The 16,693-nt window shown below is 43.6% G+C and overlaps 1 protein-coding gene across 3 annotated transcripts in view; it reads left to right on the forward strand.

The window, feature by feature from the left end:
• Positions 1-16,693, forward strand: part of SLC35F3 (solute carrier family 35 member F3) — a 193,536-nt gene that overhangs the window by 127,881 nt on the left and 48,962 nt on the right. For all 3 annotated transcript variants that reach the window (XM_064445710.1, XM_064445712.1, XM_064445711.1), the window contains one exon: positions 12,665-12,989. In XM_064445710.1, the coding sequence (XP_064301780.1) occupies positions 12,665-12,989 (325 nt within the window). The remainder of the gene's footprint in view (positions 1-12,664; positions 12,990-16,693) is intronic.

The following is a 16,693-nucleotide window of genomic DNA, read 5'->3' on the forward strand; positions in this document are numbered from 1 at the left end:
TTATTACAGGGTAAAGTCAATGGGACTTACTCCCCTGATGGAAAAGCAGTACCCTCTTCCATGTTTGCTGTGGGTACTGGGTGTTAAGTGCAGTGTTAAGGCAGTAATTACACTCTGGCTTTGCCCCAGGGCAACTTTTGCCCAATTTTCCTATTCCTTGCAATATTTTCAGTTAACACAACAGCGTATTTGAGCAGATATCAAAGATCTTGTTCCAAAGACACAAGGAGTTTCTCATTGTGTAACACCTGGCTCCCTTCCCAAATGGCACCATGCTCTCTTAGGCTTTAAGCAGGCTCAAGATGAGCTATTCTCAGCTGTGCTAGGCTTACTCACTGGAGATTCCCACCAGCTCATCTTTGATCATGTCCCACTGGTTATTTTGTATACCATCTCACCTGTGCAAATTCATAAGCTATAGGCTTGGAGGTGACTCATTACTTCTGCACTGTATGTCCTCTCTCCAAATGATACAAAAATAAAATGAGACCACTTTGATGTTACTAAACTAATGCCAGAGCAGGAGCTTTAATGCATCATGAAGCAGAAAGATAAGTTATTAAAGATTTATCTAAGCTTCCTTACTTTAGTGGCTGAAATGAGCCAATATGTACACACTATGGACAAACAAGAGTTTCATTTACAGTCACAGAATTTAATAACAGCAGCCATTGGATCATCTTCTCAGGCCTTCTGTAGATCACAGGCCATTACATTTCACCCGCTTGTCCCTGAATGAAGCAAGGTGCATTTTCTAGTCATCTTGAATCAATTTAGGCATTTGCTCTCAGAAAATAAGCAGATTACTAACTCGTTTATTTCATTATAGAACTCTCCCATGAGAAGTTGGAACAACAACTAGTAAAAAATAAATATTAAGTCACCAGAATACATCATTCATTGTCTCCTATTTTCATTTTATAATTCTTGTAAAAAGATTAGAGCATCATAGATCATAGACTGTTTCAGTTGGAAGGGACCTACAACCATCACCTAGTCCAACCGCCTGACCAATTCAGGGCTCACCAAAAGTTAAAGCATGTTGTTAAGGGCATAGTCCAAATGCCTCTTAAACACTGACAGCCCTGGGGCATCGACCACCTCTCTAGGAAGCCAGTCCCAGGGTTTGACCACCCTCTCGGTAAAGAAATACTTCCTAATGTCCACAGTCTAAGCCTCCCCAGGTGCAGCTGTGAACCATTCCCATGGTGTCCTGTCACTGGATCCCAGGGAGAAGAGCTCAGCACCTCCCTCTCCACGTGCCCTCCTCAGGGAGCTGCAGAGAGCAATGAGGTCACCCCCGGCCTCCTCCCCTCCAAACTAGACAAGCCCAAAGTCCTCAGCTGCCCCTCTCCTCATAGGACATCCCTTCCAGCCCTTTCCCCAGCTGTGTTGCCCTCCTCTGGATGTGTTCAAGGACCTTCACATCCTTCTGAAATTGTGGGGCCCAGAACTGCACGCAGTACTCCAGGTGAGGCTGCACCAACGCTGAATACAGCGGATCATCACCTCTTTCGACCGGCTGGTGACGCTGTTTGATGCACCCCAGGATGCGGTTTGCCCCCTTGGCTGCCAGAAATGTTGCCCCTCTTTCCTAATGGCTGACAGTTGTAGACAGTAGGATTTGTAGCATAGGAGCACTCCAGTATAAGAGCCAGAGTTCAGAAAAGACCAGTATTTCAACATAAATGTCTATCATAGCTCAACATGTATTCCCCAGCAATTTCCCAGTTATAAGCCTCATATAGAGCATTATTTATGTTGTAGCTTTCCTAGCACATTATACTCAGCACAGCACAGTCGCTTATATACGAAGCGGCTCCCTCTGCTTGGCTGGAGTACCATCACCAACATTTAGTCCACGGTCCAGTTAGTCTTTGTTAATTATAAACCATGAGATGCCACTGCAGACCTGGATAGCATCCTGGATAGCGGAACCAGGAATTTGTCCAAAAAAAGAGTAGATTTACTTCGTAATCTTCACTGAGTTTTGCTGACAGCCACTGCAGTAAAAGATCAAAGGCAGCAAGAAACAAGGTGTTCTTAGCAGTGGAGAGACAGCTTGCTTTTATGCAGAGCTGCCTACCAAGTGTGTTGGCAGCATGTATTGGAGAAGCCAGGTACCACCTCCGATATTAACTGCCCAGTTCCAGAAACTTGGATCCACTCTACCTGGACATAACGCAGGAGTATGTAGCCTGGAAATTTTGTGACTCCTACTCAAGGCATACGTTTTGCCATGGGACCTAGCACCCTTTGGTTATACAGAAGTTATATGTCGACTCTTCTTTAAGTAATAGGTATACATTTTGCTCAATATCACTACTTCTGGCACCAAACCTCCTCAAATAATAAAAAAAGCGTGAGCCCTGTAAGCCTTGTAATTCAGTCATGGAGAATTCAGAAGTGAGGAAGTATGATCTAGAAATGCCTGTTTGACAATCACCTCAAATTCCCTAGTGCAAGTCTCAGCAAGGATGGTACTGTATTTATGGCTGAAAAAGGCATGAGTCTGTCTTCTGTAGCTGACTGAAACAAGTGAGGAATAGCAGGCTGCGAAAGCCTTTCTCACTGAAAAGCAGAAGAGGCAAGTATCAGAGAGAAAATAGAAAGCAGAATTTTTGCATGTAATGTATTTTTGCACAGAGTTATACCAAGTGCCTTGGTGCCAACATGGGTCTAGCCAAACCTAGCTTTGGTATCAAAGGAGACCCAGCTTTTGCTAAGCTTGCTGGTGAGAGGTGAGGAGGCATCCTCTTTCTTCTGGTAGATCCTTGAGCAGCAAATCACGTGGGGATTTCTCTGGATATATGTATGTTACTCCAACCACTGTGAGCACGCTCAAGTCCATGTCAGGTCCACTCTAATATCTGGTTATTGGTTGACAGAGAACAGATGCTCCAACTATCTTGTTCTGAACTTAGGATCTAAAAAAGTATTGTGTTTGAGGTTCAATAGCAGGTTAACCCTTTAGCTTCTAAGAGAACAATCAGCTGGAGTTAGAATTCCATATACAAGAAACCAATGGGCAATAGCGAAATCTTCTGTCTAAAACTGCGTTTACTTGAAAGCAAAGCAGCTCTGAATTTTGGAAAGCTCCATCAGGGAGAAAGAACATCGTCTTGTTTTTGACAAAATGCAGCTAGCATAGCCCCCACAGTTAGCATGAATTCACTTACCTCAATATAATACCTATATATATATATATACACACACACACACTGATATAAATGTGCTATTTATACTAGTATAAGTACTTGAATCCCCTTGGAGATAAAACTACTACTCAAGAAAGACACGTGGCACTCAAACGCCTGGCTAATTAATACAGTAGTTGCCTGCAGGGAATCCAATTTGTTTTTTTCACCAGAACAAACAATGACCTCTCAAACCTTTGTTCAGGGTGAAATTTGCACAGATTCTGATTAAAATTTGCCCAGAATACAGTTTTGGACGTAGCTTGTTTTTGTTGTAATGGAAGTTCTGCTTCCATAGAAATGCTGATCTCTTCAAAGTCAGTGGTGAAACTCCTGGTGACCTCACCAGGTAGCTCACTGTAAGGTTCAGCCCAGTTTTTGTTCAAGGAAGGAATGCAGAATAATGAGAAAAAAAAAAATCTCTTTTTCCATGCTATCAAGAATATGTATCTCATAATCAGGTTTATTCTTTACATGTTTTTATGGCTGTTACTTTGCAGTACCACAATGCTGATACTGTAATAAGCACCCATTATCTTACATTTTCACTCTGGCCTCCAGTCATGCATGCTGATTAATAATAAAAAGGACAGTATTTAGGGGAACTCCCCACCCCACAATATGGAATATAATATTTTAATGAGGCCCATTCAAGTGCAGCACTTTTAATAGAATTTCTAAGCAGTTGCCTCTGAAGATAAATTAAATGGATTAAAGTTCAAATTGCTGCAGTATGGAGTTGATAATTTTTCAGCTGTCTCTGTATCAGTAACAGGAATTAGAATATACATTTTGCAGGGAGCCTTGCTGGAGTATTTGACAGAAGAAGAAAGAAATACGTATGCTAAGGAGGAAAATTTAGTGTATATTCAACAAATATGTGCAGGTTATTTAATTCGAGCTCTTAGTAAGCTTAGGTATAATGTTTAGCACAGGATAAAACAGGGATTAATACATTATAACCATTAGTGATAGAAAATGCTGTATCTGTGAATAATACTTCAGCATTTGGGAATACTTGTTACAAGAAACTTGTGCCTATTTGGTACAAGTTAAGCTATAGGGATGGTCTGGTGGTATCAGGACAGGAGAATCATCTTGATTGCCTGTGAGCCAACAGACCTATTTCCTACTCTATTGAAATTAAGGTGAGGTGGTCAGATAAGTTTGAATATCCTGCATAGATTATCATAGCACTTCATTTTGTATAATTAGTTAATTTATGTTATGAATTCCAGTAGCAAAAGAGGGTCTGAACTCAGACTGCATTCATCTTGCTTTGAATCTGTGTTCATGCATTTGTCCCCATTTCCAGATGCCTACATCCCTTATTCTGTAGCCTCAAGCAAATTCAGACCTTCTGACCTAATAGGTTAATACCCTGGTTTTGTTCTTTAAAATAGCCTCTACTGTGGATTTTAAAACTACCTGCTGTATTGATTTATTCTTAATTTAGTCATGCCATTCCATGATCAAATTAAGTAAAATTATTTTTATCTGTTCCTGTAAAAGCAAAGTATTTAAAGAAAGTGCTTTAAACTTTGTTTCCCAAAAAGCGTCTAAAAATCCATATGTGCAATGCCATTTTCACCAAATATTTTCATTTTAAAACCTGATTTAATAAAAGGTTTTAGGGGTTTGTCATTTTTTTAATTACAAATCATTATTTGGTATTCATTAAAAAATACAACACTGGTCTGTTAGACCTTCAGCACCAACCATGGTTGGAAAGCTGGGGAAATGTGCACAGACAAACACAAAGTCCTTGCAGCCCCATCCGCCAGCCACCCATGGGGACCCACAGCTTCCCCATAGGAACCCAAGAGCAATTTCCTCAAAAATCACACGCGCAGCCACCATATGGAGCCCAACCAAAGGTCCGCCTGGTCCCGTCTCCAGCTCAGTGGAATTGATCGGGAAGGTATATTTTCTAGCCTGAGATGCTCCTCTCACAGTGTGGGGGTGTGCTGACAGCTGCAGTTTCCCCAGATGTAAGAAACAAAATTTTTTTTCTCTGTTTTCTGCTTTGTTCCTAGTAATTTTTTGGCAGTTATTTTGCTTTTCTGGCTGCTCCTGAACACTGACTTGCCCTTTTGTGGAGCAGCCTGTGAAGGGCTCAGGATCCCTGGTGGCAATTGCCATCGCTGCGTGCGCAGTATGTGAATTGTTTACTCCCACCTGCACCTCTTTATCGGCACACTTCTCCATCTGCTGATTTATGACCTAGTCACATAGCCTGTCATCCCTTGCAGCTGGTCCTTGCCCCTGCTGACCTGCCTAACCTCATGTCATTAGGAAACTTTGTCACCTCACCGCTCACCCCCTTGCTCACGTTAACTATGGTTGTGGTGAAGAGCGCAGGTGCCACAGCAGACCACGTTGCTGTATTTACTCCTCACTGGTTTCCTATCTTGCACTGAGCCTCTTATGCATTCCAGCACCTTCCCTGGCTCCTTGTTTTCTGTAAGGCCCTTTGGAGTGGGATTTTGGCAGAAGCCTCTTAAAAACCTAGAAAGAGAAAGCGCATCTCCTTTATCAATGTGCCTGTTGACCCCTGTCGAGGGACACCAGTGAGGCTGCAGGATGAATCATCTAGCTTGCCCGGTAGGTGATGCCGAGCAGTCCTGTGCTTCATGCCATGCTAAGATGCCTGTTCCTCACTAGTGCTCACTCTCTCTAGCACTTACAACTCTGTTCCAGAGTTGAGTTGGCAGCTAAGTGGCTGAACCCTTTCCTTCAAAAAGTGGAGGTGGAATGTGTGCTCCTCTTCAGTAGCTCAGTGCGCAGAGCAGCCTCCCACCCCCTGTGCTAGAAGGAGCAGAGATCCCATGTGCCCAAGTGGGTGCCCTAATCTGCAGGCCTTCCAAGGCCAGGGGAGCCCAGATATCAGCAAAGCTGGTCTGCTCAGAATGGAAAACATCCTTATCTACTGAGAAAGCATGAAGTGAGGAGGTCATTTGCGCACAGGAGAAAAAGTGAAGCTCTAGGCCTTGTCCCAATGACTAGTTTAGATACAGAATTGAAATATTTCTTTGAGATGAGTCTTCAAATGAGAGATGGAAACTCTCAAATGTGTCTTTGAATCCTGACAGGGTGTGGGTAAGAGAAGCACAAACCTGCTTAGGAGTCATGGTGCTTAGGCATGCCCAGGAACAGATTCTTTGGCTCTAGTGGGGCTGGGAGGAGGACACAGCTGGTGCAAGCAGCTGTGGCAAAGCTAAAGCTATTTTGGAGGAGGGAATGTCCCTTGATGCAGAAGTTAGGCTGTGCATGTTCTCATTACTGTTCTGTGCAGCAGAGACCTAAGCCTTTGGAAGGGATGATACACGGAGATTACAGGCTTCCGAAATGAAGTATTAACAGTTCCTTAAAACCAACTATCAGGCTGACCTGTGAAAGGAGGGATCATCACAGACGATGGCATGAGAAAGCTGCACTAGCTACTGGGTGATTTTCCAGGTAACAGAGGAGTCCCTAAGACCTTCCCCTTTAACCTGACCAACTGTGAAGAAAATGCCCAGGCAACGTATCTGAATAAATATAATTTCAGATTTAGACAACTACAGCAGCAATTAGAGATGTAAATCACTGTGGATTTGGTACTTCATCTTCTCTTCACAGGATGATACCTCAGCTATTTTTTAACAGCTTAGCTCAAAAATACTGGACAGCTAAATAATGCATAGCTAGTGTGGTAGACAGCAATGGGATAAAAACAGTTTGAGGAGTTTGGGAGTCTGCTACTGAGGCAAATAATATCGTATGTCCAGGAAACAACCACCAGAATTCATTGTGTGTGTTCTTAGGTATGTTTTGTAACTGGTAAGTAATTGTGGTGGAACTAACAGTCTCCCACTGATCTCTCTGTGTAGTAATTATCGGGTCAAGAACTCAAACAGCATTCAAGGTTGTGAGAATATACCTTGTGTAGTGTCCAGTTCTAATTGCCCTGCATGTCATGGGTTTCTACAGCTCTTACCACGCTGAGGGTCAGGTGCTGTCCTGCACGACTTGCCTGAGATCCTTCTCTCCTATTTCTGTTTCTTCTGTTTTGTTATTTCACAGAAACAAAGCGTTACAAACTTGTTCTGTGCAGTGCCCAAGCAGCTACGAAACATTTGAGAGGCTGGCAAAATGGAAATGCCGTGTGGATGGCTCATTTGTAATTGTCACAGAGACCTGTGAGGATTCTTCCTTTTGTCAGATTTTTTTTTTCCAGAAGCCTGATTTAAAGAGCTGTTTAAGAATATGCTTACGCTGAAGCACATTCATAGCCTGGAGAAGCTGGCGGAGTTGCGCATTATCATTAGGCACATGCCCCAGTCCCCAGTAGGCAGGACCTTAGTCTGTGAGGGTCACTTTCCCACTCTGAAGGGTTGGCAAGGGCACCCAGCACTTTTGTAATAGTTCTTTCACTCGTTTGCAGACTAGGTGGCAACAGCTAAAGCAGTTCATTGCTGACAGCTGAATATGTTTGTGCGGCAGGGCCCAGGCCTGAGCCTACCGGTGCTGTCTGCCGTGGCTTTAGTCTCTGCTCCTGACAGCAGCAGTGGAGAGGTGGGACTCGTCTCACCCACCATCAGACACCTACACCAGAGACACCTACTTCTGAGCTTGTCGCCCCAGACTGTTTAGAGCTGGTGGAGAGAAACAAGCACTTGGAGAAGGTGATTCATCTGGCTTGTTTTAATCGTCTGCTTTAGGAGGAGATAAACTGTGCTATGGAAATGTCTTTTTCTGTCTACTAACTATGCAGAAAGTGTAAATGACTGTCGCAGATATACAAGTCTGCACAGCAGATGTCTCAAACTGAGAAGATGAACGCCACCCTTGGTTTGTGTCAGTATCACATTTTTAACATACAGAGTGAGGCACAGTGTGGTCCTATGGTAAGGCTTTAACTGGCTAGCCGTGCACAGGAGTCTTAGGCTTAAAGCACTTTTGAAGTGGTCTGGACAGGCTATTTAAGGGTGTTACCTCTGCTGGGGTGGATTTTCTCTACCCCAGTGTGAGCACCTGTAGTCAGTAAGAAAGGGCACATCATCTGAGGCATCTGCCTTACGTGGGATATACAGTACCTTCCAGTGCCCATTTTTCTCCATGACCTCAGCCGGGAGAGTGGAGTGAGAAGCTCAGGTATAGATGCCCCTACCACAGGTATCTGAAGTCAGCTGAGAGAGGTCTCACCCCTAATGGAGGAAACAGGATAGCTGTTTTCTGGGATTGGGGATCCCCACGGGTAATGGCATTGGCAGTAGCGTTGGAGGTGATTTCCATCCTTTGCTTCTAAATGCCATGGGAGAAAGGTTGGGCTGAAAGGGAGGGAGGAGGAGTGGTTCCATTTGGGATTTATGAAACCGGAAAATGAATGAACAAAAGGGAGGATGAAGAGCCAAAATTAGTAAAAGCAAGATAGGCAGTTTCCTCCATCTCAGCATCTTGTTTTGTTCTTTGGGGGCGAGGGGGATTACAGTAGCATACAGAGCAGTCTGCTGCAAGAAGCAAAGGAAGAAATGCATTAAAAGCCTGGAGGAGGATGTCCAGAAATAAAATTCTTTAAGGTCCTGCCTCATCCGTTCTGAAAAGACATTTTGCCATCTCTAAATTCATGTGTATTCCATTGCCAGCTGGCCTTTGTGCAGTGCTAGAAGGAGAGTGAAGGGCTTCTTATCCCTGTGTGGGTTCGATGTCACCCCATCTGTGCACCTGTGGTTTGGGTGAGGAAAATGTCCCAATGCCCAGACACAGGGACTGGGCAGGGGGAGCTGCAGGTCTGGGTGTTATGCATGCCAGCTGGCAGGCAAGTCCCCAGCATAGTAAATGAGAGGGTGAGGCCTCATGGGTATATATCATCTGTAGCGTCCACCGCTTCCAAAGACAATCTGACTTTTTGGGGCAGATTATGTCCCAGGTGTCTTCCAGCACAGTGCCGCATCCACTGGTCAAAGCTGTGCCCATTTGACATCTAGCCTTCCGACAGCACAGGAAATCATGAGGGCACGATGCAGTTTCGCTGACAGATACTACAGATACTGACAGATACTACAGGTCTCAGGTTATCACTGTTAATCACCAGGACAATGATTTTTACCTCAAAATATGAGTCCCATCATCAAGAAACCCATCATGCCTGGGATAAGTTTTTACTCCATCCGGCATGTAAATGCATCCAAAGAATGAGCATCCCTAGAAATTTAAACCTTGAGCTCCGAGATCACTTCAAAAGTCATACATGCAGTATTGTCTGTTGTTGAAAGTGATGTTTCTGTTGGTGTATTTAACACAAAATTAAATGTACCTGGACGAGTCATTTTGCCTATGGAGCAGAGAAAACGTCAGTAAAGTTTAGCTTTATTTCATAGGGAGTAATTGCCATGGAATAGACTTAAAAGGCAGTGATATTCATGCAAGCTGTCCAAATGAACTGCTGACTCATGAGTGTGTGCACAGTACAAGGGGGAGCAGGGTGGGCAGCTTCAGCCCTTGGTGGGGAGACGATCCTCACACAGTGTCTGTTGTGGGGTGTCCACCAAACACTGCATTATGTTAGGTTGAGTGACTGGTGCATCAGATGCTATAGCTGTGATTTTCCTCCTTTTCAAGGATTGCCAAGACTACTGGGCCAGCGGGCCAGACAGGTTGTCTTGATGTCTCAATGATCCATTCTTATTTTAGAAAAAATAACACAGCTTCAGTGTTGTGATTCAGAGCACCTACTCATCTTGGGATGTCATATACCCTAGTGGCTTAAGGCATGTTCCCTAGTGTTAAATATCTTCAGCAGAAGGGGTTTAAATCCTGGTTTGATGCTTCCTGGGAGAATAACTGCAGAGAAGACAGGGACGGCAGGTACCCTGTTAGCTATCTTCTAGAAGGAGGAACATTTTTGCCTACCTTTCCAAGTAGTTTCAGAGATGCAAACTGTGAGTGGAGGAAAGCTCTTCCCTGCCTTGACACAGTGGCACAAACCCCTCCTAAGCTCTCGCTTGGCACCCTGGCTGCCTGGGTCCATCTTTTGTGTTCCCAGCTCTCCCTGTGGTCCATGGGAAGGATGCTGGAGTTCATTAGGGTGTGTGAAGTGTTTGGTGTTGCAAAGACAACACCCAGTAGAAAAGATTGAGAGGAAAGAAAAAATTCAGTAGTCATTGCAGGACTTGTGTGGTGGACAGCAAAGAGAGTGCTGGCAGCTGCCCATTGCATGGTGAAGTTAAAAGAAATGAATGTACCCATCCCTGATAAGTTGAACCCTGAGCGGTCTGTGCAGCGAGTGAGGCAAGAAGCATTAGATACAAGCAATGATGTAAAGAAAATGTGTTTAAATGATTTTGAATGAGCTAAGGTTCACAGGCAGCCTTTTTATTTTTTTTTTTTCTTTTTCAGTTCTAGCTTCTCCTAATGTTTAGCAGTTAGCTTGTAACCTTTCCCTTATGTGTTTGATACAAAGCCATGGTAACTTTGGATAATTCATTGACCTGCTGGTGCATCTCCCATTACGTGGGAAGCTGCCCACATCATCATCTATTGAAAACTGAAATAAGTGGAGAGATCAGCAACATCGCCCTGTCTCTTAAAGCCTCCCAAAAAGACTGGATGTTTATACTTTTGTTGCTGTGCATTCTTTTTAGATTTCAAGATGACAAACAGAGGCCACAGTTTTTCCTGTCACAAAATACAGCTTTACTAGGCAAACTGATGGTACTCTTAGCTCAGATCATCCATTTCTTATCTGTAAAGAAATAATGAAATAGTTCACTCCATTGGAATAAACCTTTTTTTTTTTTAATAATTCATTAGCTCATGTAAATACAAATGTAGGTAATAAGAAATAAAGTAAGTTAGCTAAATAAGAAGCTTTAAGAGACTTTTCCATTCCATGTAGTGATTCTTACCAATATAAGGAAGGATTTTTTTATGTGCAGATCCCTCTTAGTCCACCTTGAGTATATATGAATGTTTGGCAATAATAGAGTCTCTTGTTCCGTCTGTACCTATGTTTCTTTTTTCACCTTTCAATGCATGCAATGACCTCTGGACACTTTTGAAGTTAGAGTTTCCTGGCTTTCAACACGAATTACTGTTACATCGTCCTTCAAGTGAATGGACCAACTAAACTGAAGTCAGCCTTTAACAGAAATCACTGCTGAGTGTTGTGTGCAGGTGACTGACAGCTTTAGCAGGTGTTAAATGGAGTGAATTTAAGGAAGGCAGGTGAAAGCCCAAAAGGCAGTGGCCTGCTGCTGAGGTCTGCCAGCACGTTTTGATCTCGATGGGAACTGAATCAACTAACCTCACTTTACTCATTCATTCACAAGCGGGATAGAGTATCTGCCGATAGTGGTATGACAGCGGGGCTGTAACAGTTCACGTTTAAGGGCGTAAGTAAAGGGGCATGGTATTTTAGGAGAGAAGTTACTGTTTCGTTAAACCAAGTGCTCTAATCTGGACAAGCTGTAATAGGGACAGGATGATCTCCAGAGATCCCTTCCAACCCCTGTCATTCTGTGACTCTGTGCAATATGTGAACGAGACAAGTTTCTGGAAACATAACGCTGAAGGAGGTTTTGATGGCTGTCATGCAGCTGATTTGAAACCAGACATGCAGTGGATGCTGCCTTTAAAAATTATCACCTGGTTTGTATAGTGTCTGTAACTGGGCTGATGGGTGCTCGGGTGCATAGCTGAGGGGCCACCTCTGCTTTGGGACCCCGGCCGCTGGGGTCGGCAGCAAGGCATGTGCGAAACCCAGCTTTCCAGCAGCATCCCAGGCTCAGTTATACTGGGGCAAAGTTCCAGTCCATGTGCTGCTTTGCATTTGGTGCAGGTCTCAAGCTAACACGCTAGGGTTGCCTAGTCTGAGATGCTCTTCGGGGCAGCCTGTGGCTTGGTCTAATTTTTGCCATCTGGTTACATGTTTTGCTAGGGATCACTGAAATACTAGCTGATCCCGGTTCAGTGTTCAGCATTCTACTTACATTGCAGATGTCGTGCTTGACTTCAAGATTAAGTACATTGTCACCTCTCTGCTTTTAAGAAATACCGTATTCCATAAGCTGCTCAATTCCACATTTTCCAAGACAATAACAATTCCAAGTGTTGTTGTAATCCCCTTTGCTGCTTTATTAAACTCAACGTGATATTTTTCATTCGTTTACACATCCTAACAGCATCAGTTTAAGTGGCGTGTTAAGCCTTTCTATGTACATCAGAGCAACATGTAATTTTCATTTCCATTTTACCCAGTGGCTTCTAAATCTAGAGGTGATAATTATTATTTGCATTGTAATTATGCCTCGGTTGAACCAGAGGCTTTGCAATGATCTAAAAACGAAAGACATTCTGTGTCAAGATCTGTTGGGGTGGGGTTTTTTTGCTGGTAAATCACCACGTGACTTCAGAAGGGCCTAGGATTTGAAAACTAAAATGGAGCCTGGGTTTTCTTAGTAAGCCTTGTGTTTTCTTCTCCCCAGGGGATGAGCGCTCCCGGGAGTCTCCAGCCCCAGCTGAAGCACAGATGCAAGCCGGGGCGGAAGGCAGTGGAAGGGTGAACCGCTGTTGCTGGAAATGCTCCGTGACACAACTCAAGAAGATTTTCTGGGGTGTGGCTGTGGTCCTGGGTGTCTGCTCCTCCTGGTCGGGTTCAACCCAGCTCGCAAAACTGACCTTTAAGAAATTGGATGCACCCTTCACTCTAACGTGGTTTGCAACAAACTGGAACTTTTTATTCTTTCCTTTGTATTATCTTGGACACGTTTTTAAGTCAGCTGAAAAGCAGTCTCCAAAGCAAAGATACAGGTATGGGAGCTTTTGTTTATTTTTTCCTGTGGCTCTTGCATGCTGCTCTACCTCTAGTGGACGTTTTATTCACATCAGCCAGCTAAATCAAATTTGCATTTGCTTTCCTATTCAGGTTTGTTAAAGGATGTTCTGAATTCATTCCGTGTCCTGTGCTAGGTGATATGTTATTATTCTTAACACAATTTGACTCCAACGGCAAGAAATCCAGGTTTATTTCTGATATATACAAGTCACGTAATGGAAGTCCGCATTTTCTGCAATTGCTTCTCAAGAGTTTTCTGTTCAAACCTCTGTGAACATAATTTTTTATTAATATCTTCTGCCTCTACCCACAGCTGGCTTTTATGGCAATCTCTGAGTAAGCTAAATAAGCTTTCCTTTTCCAAACTCAGGACTAGTGCAGTGCCTTGAATAGCCAAGTAAAAAGTATTGCAGTATTTTCCTGGCATTATGCCCCTGACATCAAAGGCCAAGCTCTGATCCCAGTTAAACTCGAGCTGTTGTGTTTATTTCCGGGAGGAAGCACAGTCATAACCAAAGGCAGCACTTTGTCTTCAGCACACCTTGTCTTCACAGCAAGCCAAACCCACACAGCCTGAAGCGCTCATGAAAAACCCTGAGTGCCCGTCCTCCGAGAGGGGCTGAGGATGCTGTGGCTGCTTGAAGGACCGCCTCTTGGTGTGCGCTCCTTCATCTCATCTCATTTTGGCCCGAGAGGTGTCTGGGACAGATGGGATGACTCAGCCATCAAGATGTCCCGTGTCAGAGAGCTTCCCTGATACATGGAAGGATGTGAACAACATTTTCCCCTTCTGTTACACAGTGGGGCTCACAGCCTTTTATTGAAGTCGTTGAGAAAGTAAACAGTAAGAAGTACACATTTCTCAGCTTCCAGCTGTGCAGCAGTGAGGTGGAAACTCATCACAGGAAAAAGTCTAAGTGACCAGGGTACTCAGGCAGTGTCCTACCTCAGATGACTAAGGTTAAGATTATAAATGCCGAAATTGCAGTACTTAGCCATCATTAGTTTCTTCATCTTCTAAATCATTCGGGGGCTGCAGATAAAGGAATTTCACTGTTTACTCCTAGAGCAGTATCCAGAAGTTTTAAAGGTATTTCCATAGGATGCCATGTTTTCTACACTTCAGTTTTCAGTTTGTATTTGTTGTTTGCTCTACAGCAAACATGGTTGCTCCAGAGATGGGAGAAGCATGGAGATTAGAGAAAGCAACAGTTTAGCCTGGAAACAAAAATGCTAGCCCAAAACAACTACCTTTTCGTTTCTTTGGGTTTTAAATATTTTTCTTTACAGTTGCTCTCCAATGTTTTAAATACTGCTGAACTCTGGGGTGTGCAGTTGTGGTTCGCCAGATCCCTGGGGTTAAAACCAGAGCATTATACCCTTTGTTGCTGCATTTAATTGATATGGTTGGTAGTTTTATGTCTGCCATTTAATTAAATGATGACTGAGTTGAAGAGCAGGTGCAAGCCCTGCAGCCTGTCTGGGATGCAGGGGGGAATCATTACAAGTCAGCTTGCAGCAGGCTTAGTAAAATACATGCATTTGTGTGTCTGACCAGCAGACTGACAAGGGTTAATTTGCAGAGTTTTTTATTGGTGCCAGGGTAGACTTGGGTATCTGGAGATAAGGTTTTGGGTTCCTAGCTTTGCTGCAGATTTGTTTTGCGGCTTTGAACAAGTGCTACAGACCTCTGATTTCCTTGTGCTCTCTGTTCATTTGGATGAGACAGTTCTTCAGAGGAAGGACTGTCCCTTACCATGTGCTTATGTAGTGTCTGCTTCAACATGTGCACTGTCTACACTGAGACCTTCCAGTGGTCCTGCACTAAGAATTACTGTAAGAATAATTACTGGTCATCTGCCTGCTTCATTATGGCTGAGATGTCACGTGCACGTATATCTGAAAACCCAAGCATTGAGTTCCAGCTTCCCCTCTTAATTATTCCCCCTTTCTGTATATTTTTTATATATATGCATATATATGTACATAGAGAGAGATACAGATACTTTGCAGCTCTGTATGAGGCATTACCATCTTCAGGAAAGCTTGCACTCCCAGCACAGTTGGACATGCTAGGGATGCATTGCATAGGCTTCTGGGTAGTTAAAATAAGACAATTCTGACCTGGAACCAACAAGCAACTTGCTTCATCACTTTCTTCTTCTTTTATCCATCACCTTCATTTATATTTTATATACTCTCTGGCAGGAATTTGCAATGAAATAAATGAAAAGTTGGTAGTGGGAGAAAATGGAATTATGACATCTAAGTCACCTTAGCAGTGAGGTAGTAAATGAAGGGATTCTCAGATCTTGCCTACACACGTTGCTAAAATCCACAGGCACCTAATGTTTTTTGGCAGCAAAGCTCCCCAGGGACACCTGCGCAGCCGCCTCCTCCTCAGCAGGGCTGGGCAGCTGAGCCTCCCTCACCGCGGCGCAGGCAGTGCCTTCACACCGCCCCTTCCTCGGTGGGCGGCTTCGCGGGGCTGCGCCAGCAGCCGTGCTCGGGGGGCCTCACGGTACGGCTCAAAAGCGTGAAAAGAGCAGCAACCGTTAGGAAAAAATATACAAAAGAGGGATCATAAAATGTAGGAACAGTGAATACGTATATAGTCCCTCCCATACAGATTACGTGGTTTAGTGTGGTTTTAAATTCCTCTTGTGTTCTACCAGTATGTATATGTACTATGCCGTAAATATATGAATTTGTATGTTTTGTAGTCTCACAAAAGAACATACCTGTCGTGGACACAAACCAGTGTAAAGCTGCACAGATTTTTTCACATTTTATAGCACATACAACTATAATAAATTTACTACCAAAATTTTATAGAAGCACATTAAATTTTAGAGCAGGTTTATTCACTTTCTTTATAAGATTTTGAGTGTTAGGCCATAATGTAAGGTATTAAGGATTTCTGACTGACCCATTTTGAATGGTAAGGAACTTCCTATTTAAGCTGAAGTAGACAATCAGTTGTGTCCACAGCATGGGGAGAGTCACTCTTCAAAGCAAACCAAAACTGACGCGTTCACGGCCAAACTGCTCTCGGCTCCCTGTGCAGCTCCATCAAATGCCAGAGTTATGCCCAAGTGTAGACTGCTCAGGGAGAACCTGTCCCATGCTCGCCACCAAGGGTGCCACCCACGCTTGGCACAGGACTGCGTGCGTGGGGAGCGGCGCAGAGAGCTCCGGCAGGCCGCTGAAGAGCACGCCAGGGTCAGCGCCGCTCTCTTACTTCTTCTGCAAGGGCTCACTAGCTTAAAATAAAATTACAGTAACTAAATTATCATTCATTTCAGCCACTGTCCGGTCCAGAAATAACACATGCAATGATTTATGCACCTAATGGATCATTTAAGACTACTTCATTTTGGCTTCGTATTTTTTGCTTCCGAACTGCTTTATAAAATGACACATTTAATCTGATGAGCTACCCTCCATCATACCTACATTATTAATTTATGAGGTAACATAAATTAAAAGCACTAGAGCTTAAAGTTCCCTGGCTACATGAAAGATTAAATTAAAATCTCTGTAAGGTATTGCTCAGTTTCGTGTATCTCTAGGCAGGACAGAACACACCTTTTATAAAGATCGACTCCATGTGTGCCAACCTTGGGAATAACGGAGGTGTTCACATTTTAGCAGGAGAATACCTCAGAAAGATCACTTA

Source organism: Phalacrocorax carbo, chromosome 3 (genome assembly GCF_963921805.1).
Source record: "Phalacrocorax carbo chromosome 3, bPhaCar2.1, whole genome shotgun sequence".
NCBI lineage: Eukaryota > Metazoa > Chordata > Aves > Suliformes > Phalacrocoracidae > Phalacrocorax > Phalacrocorax carbo.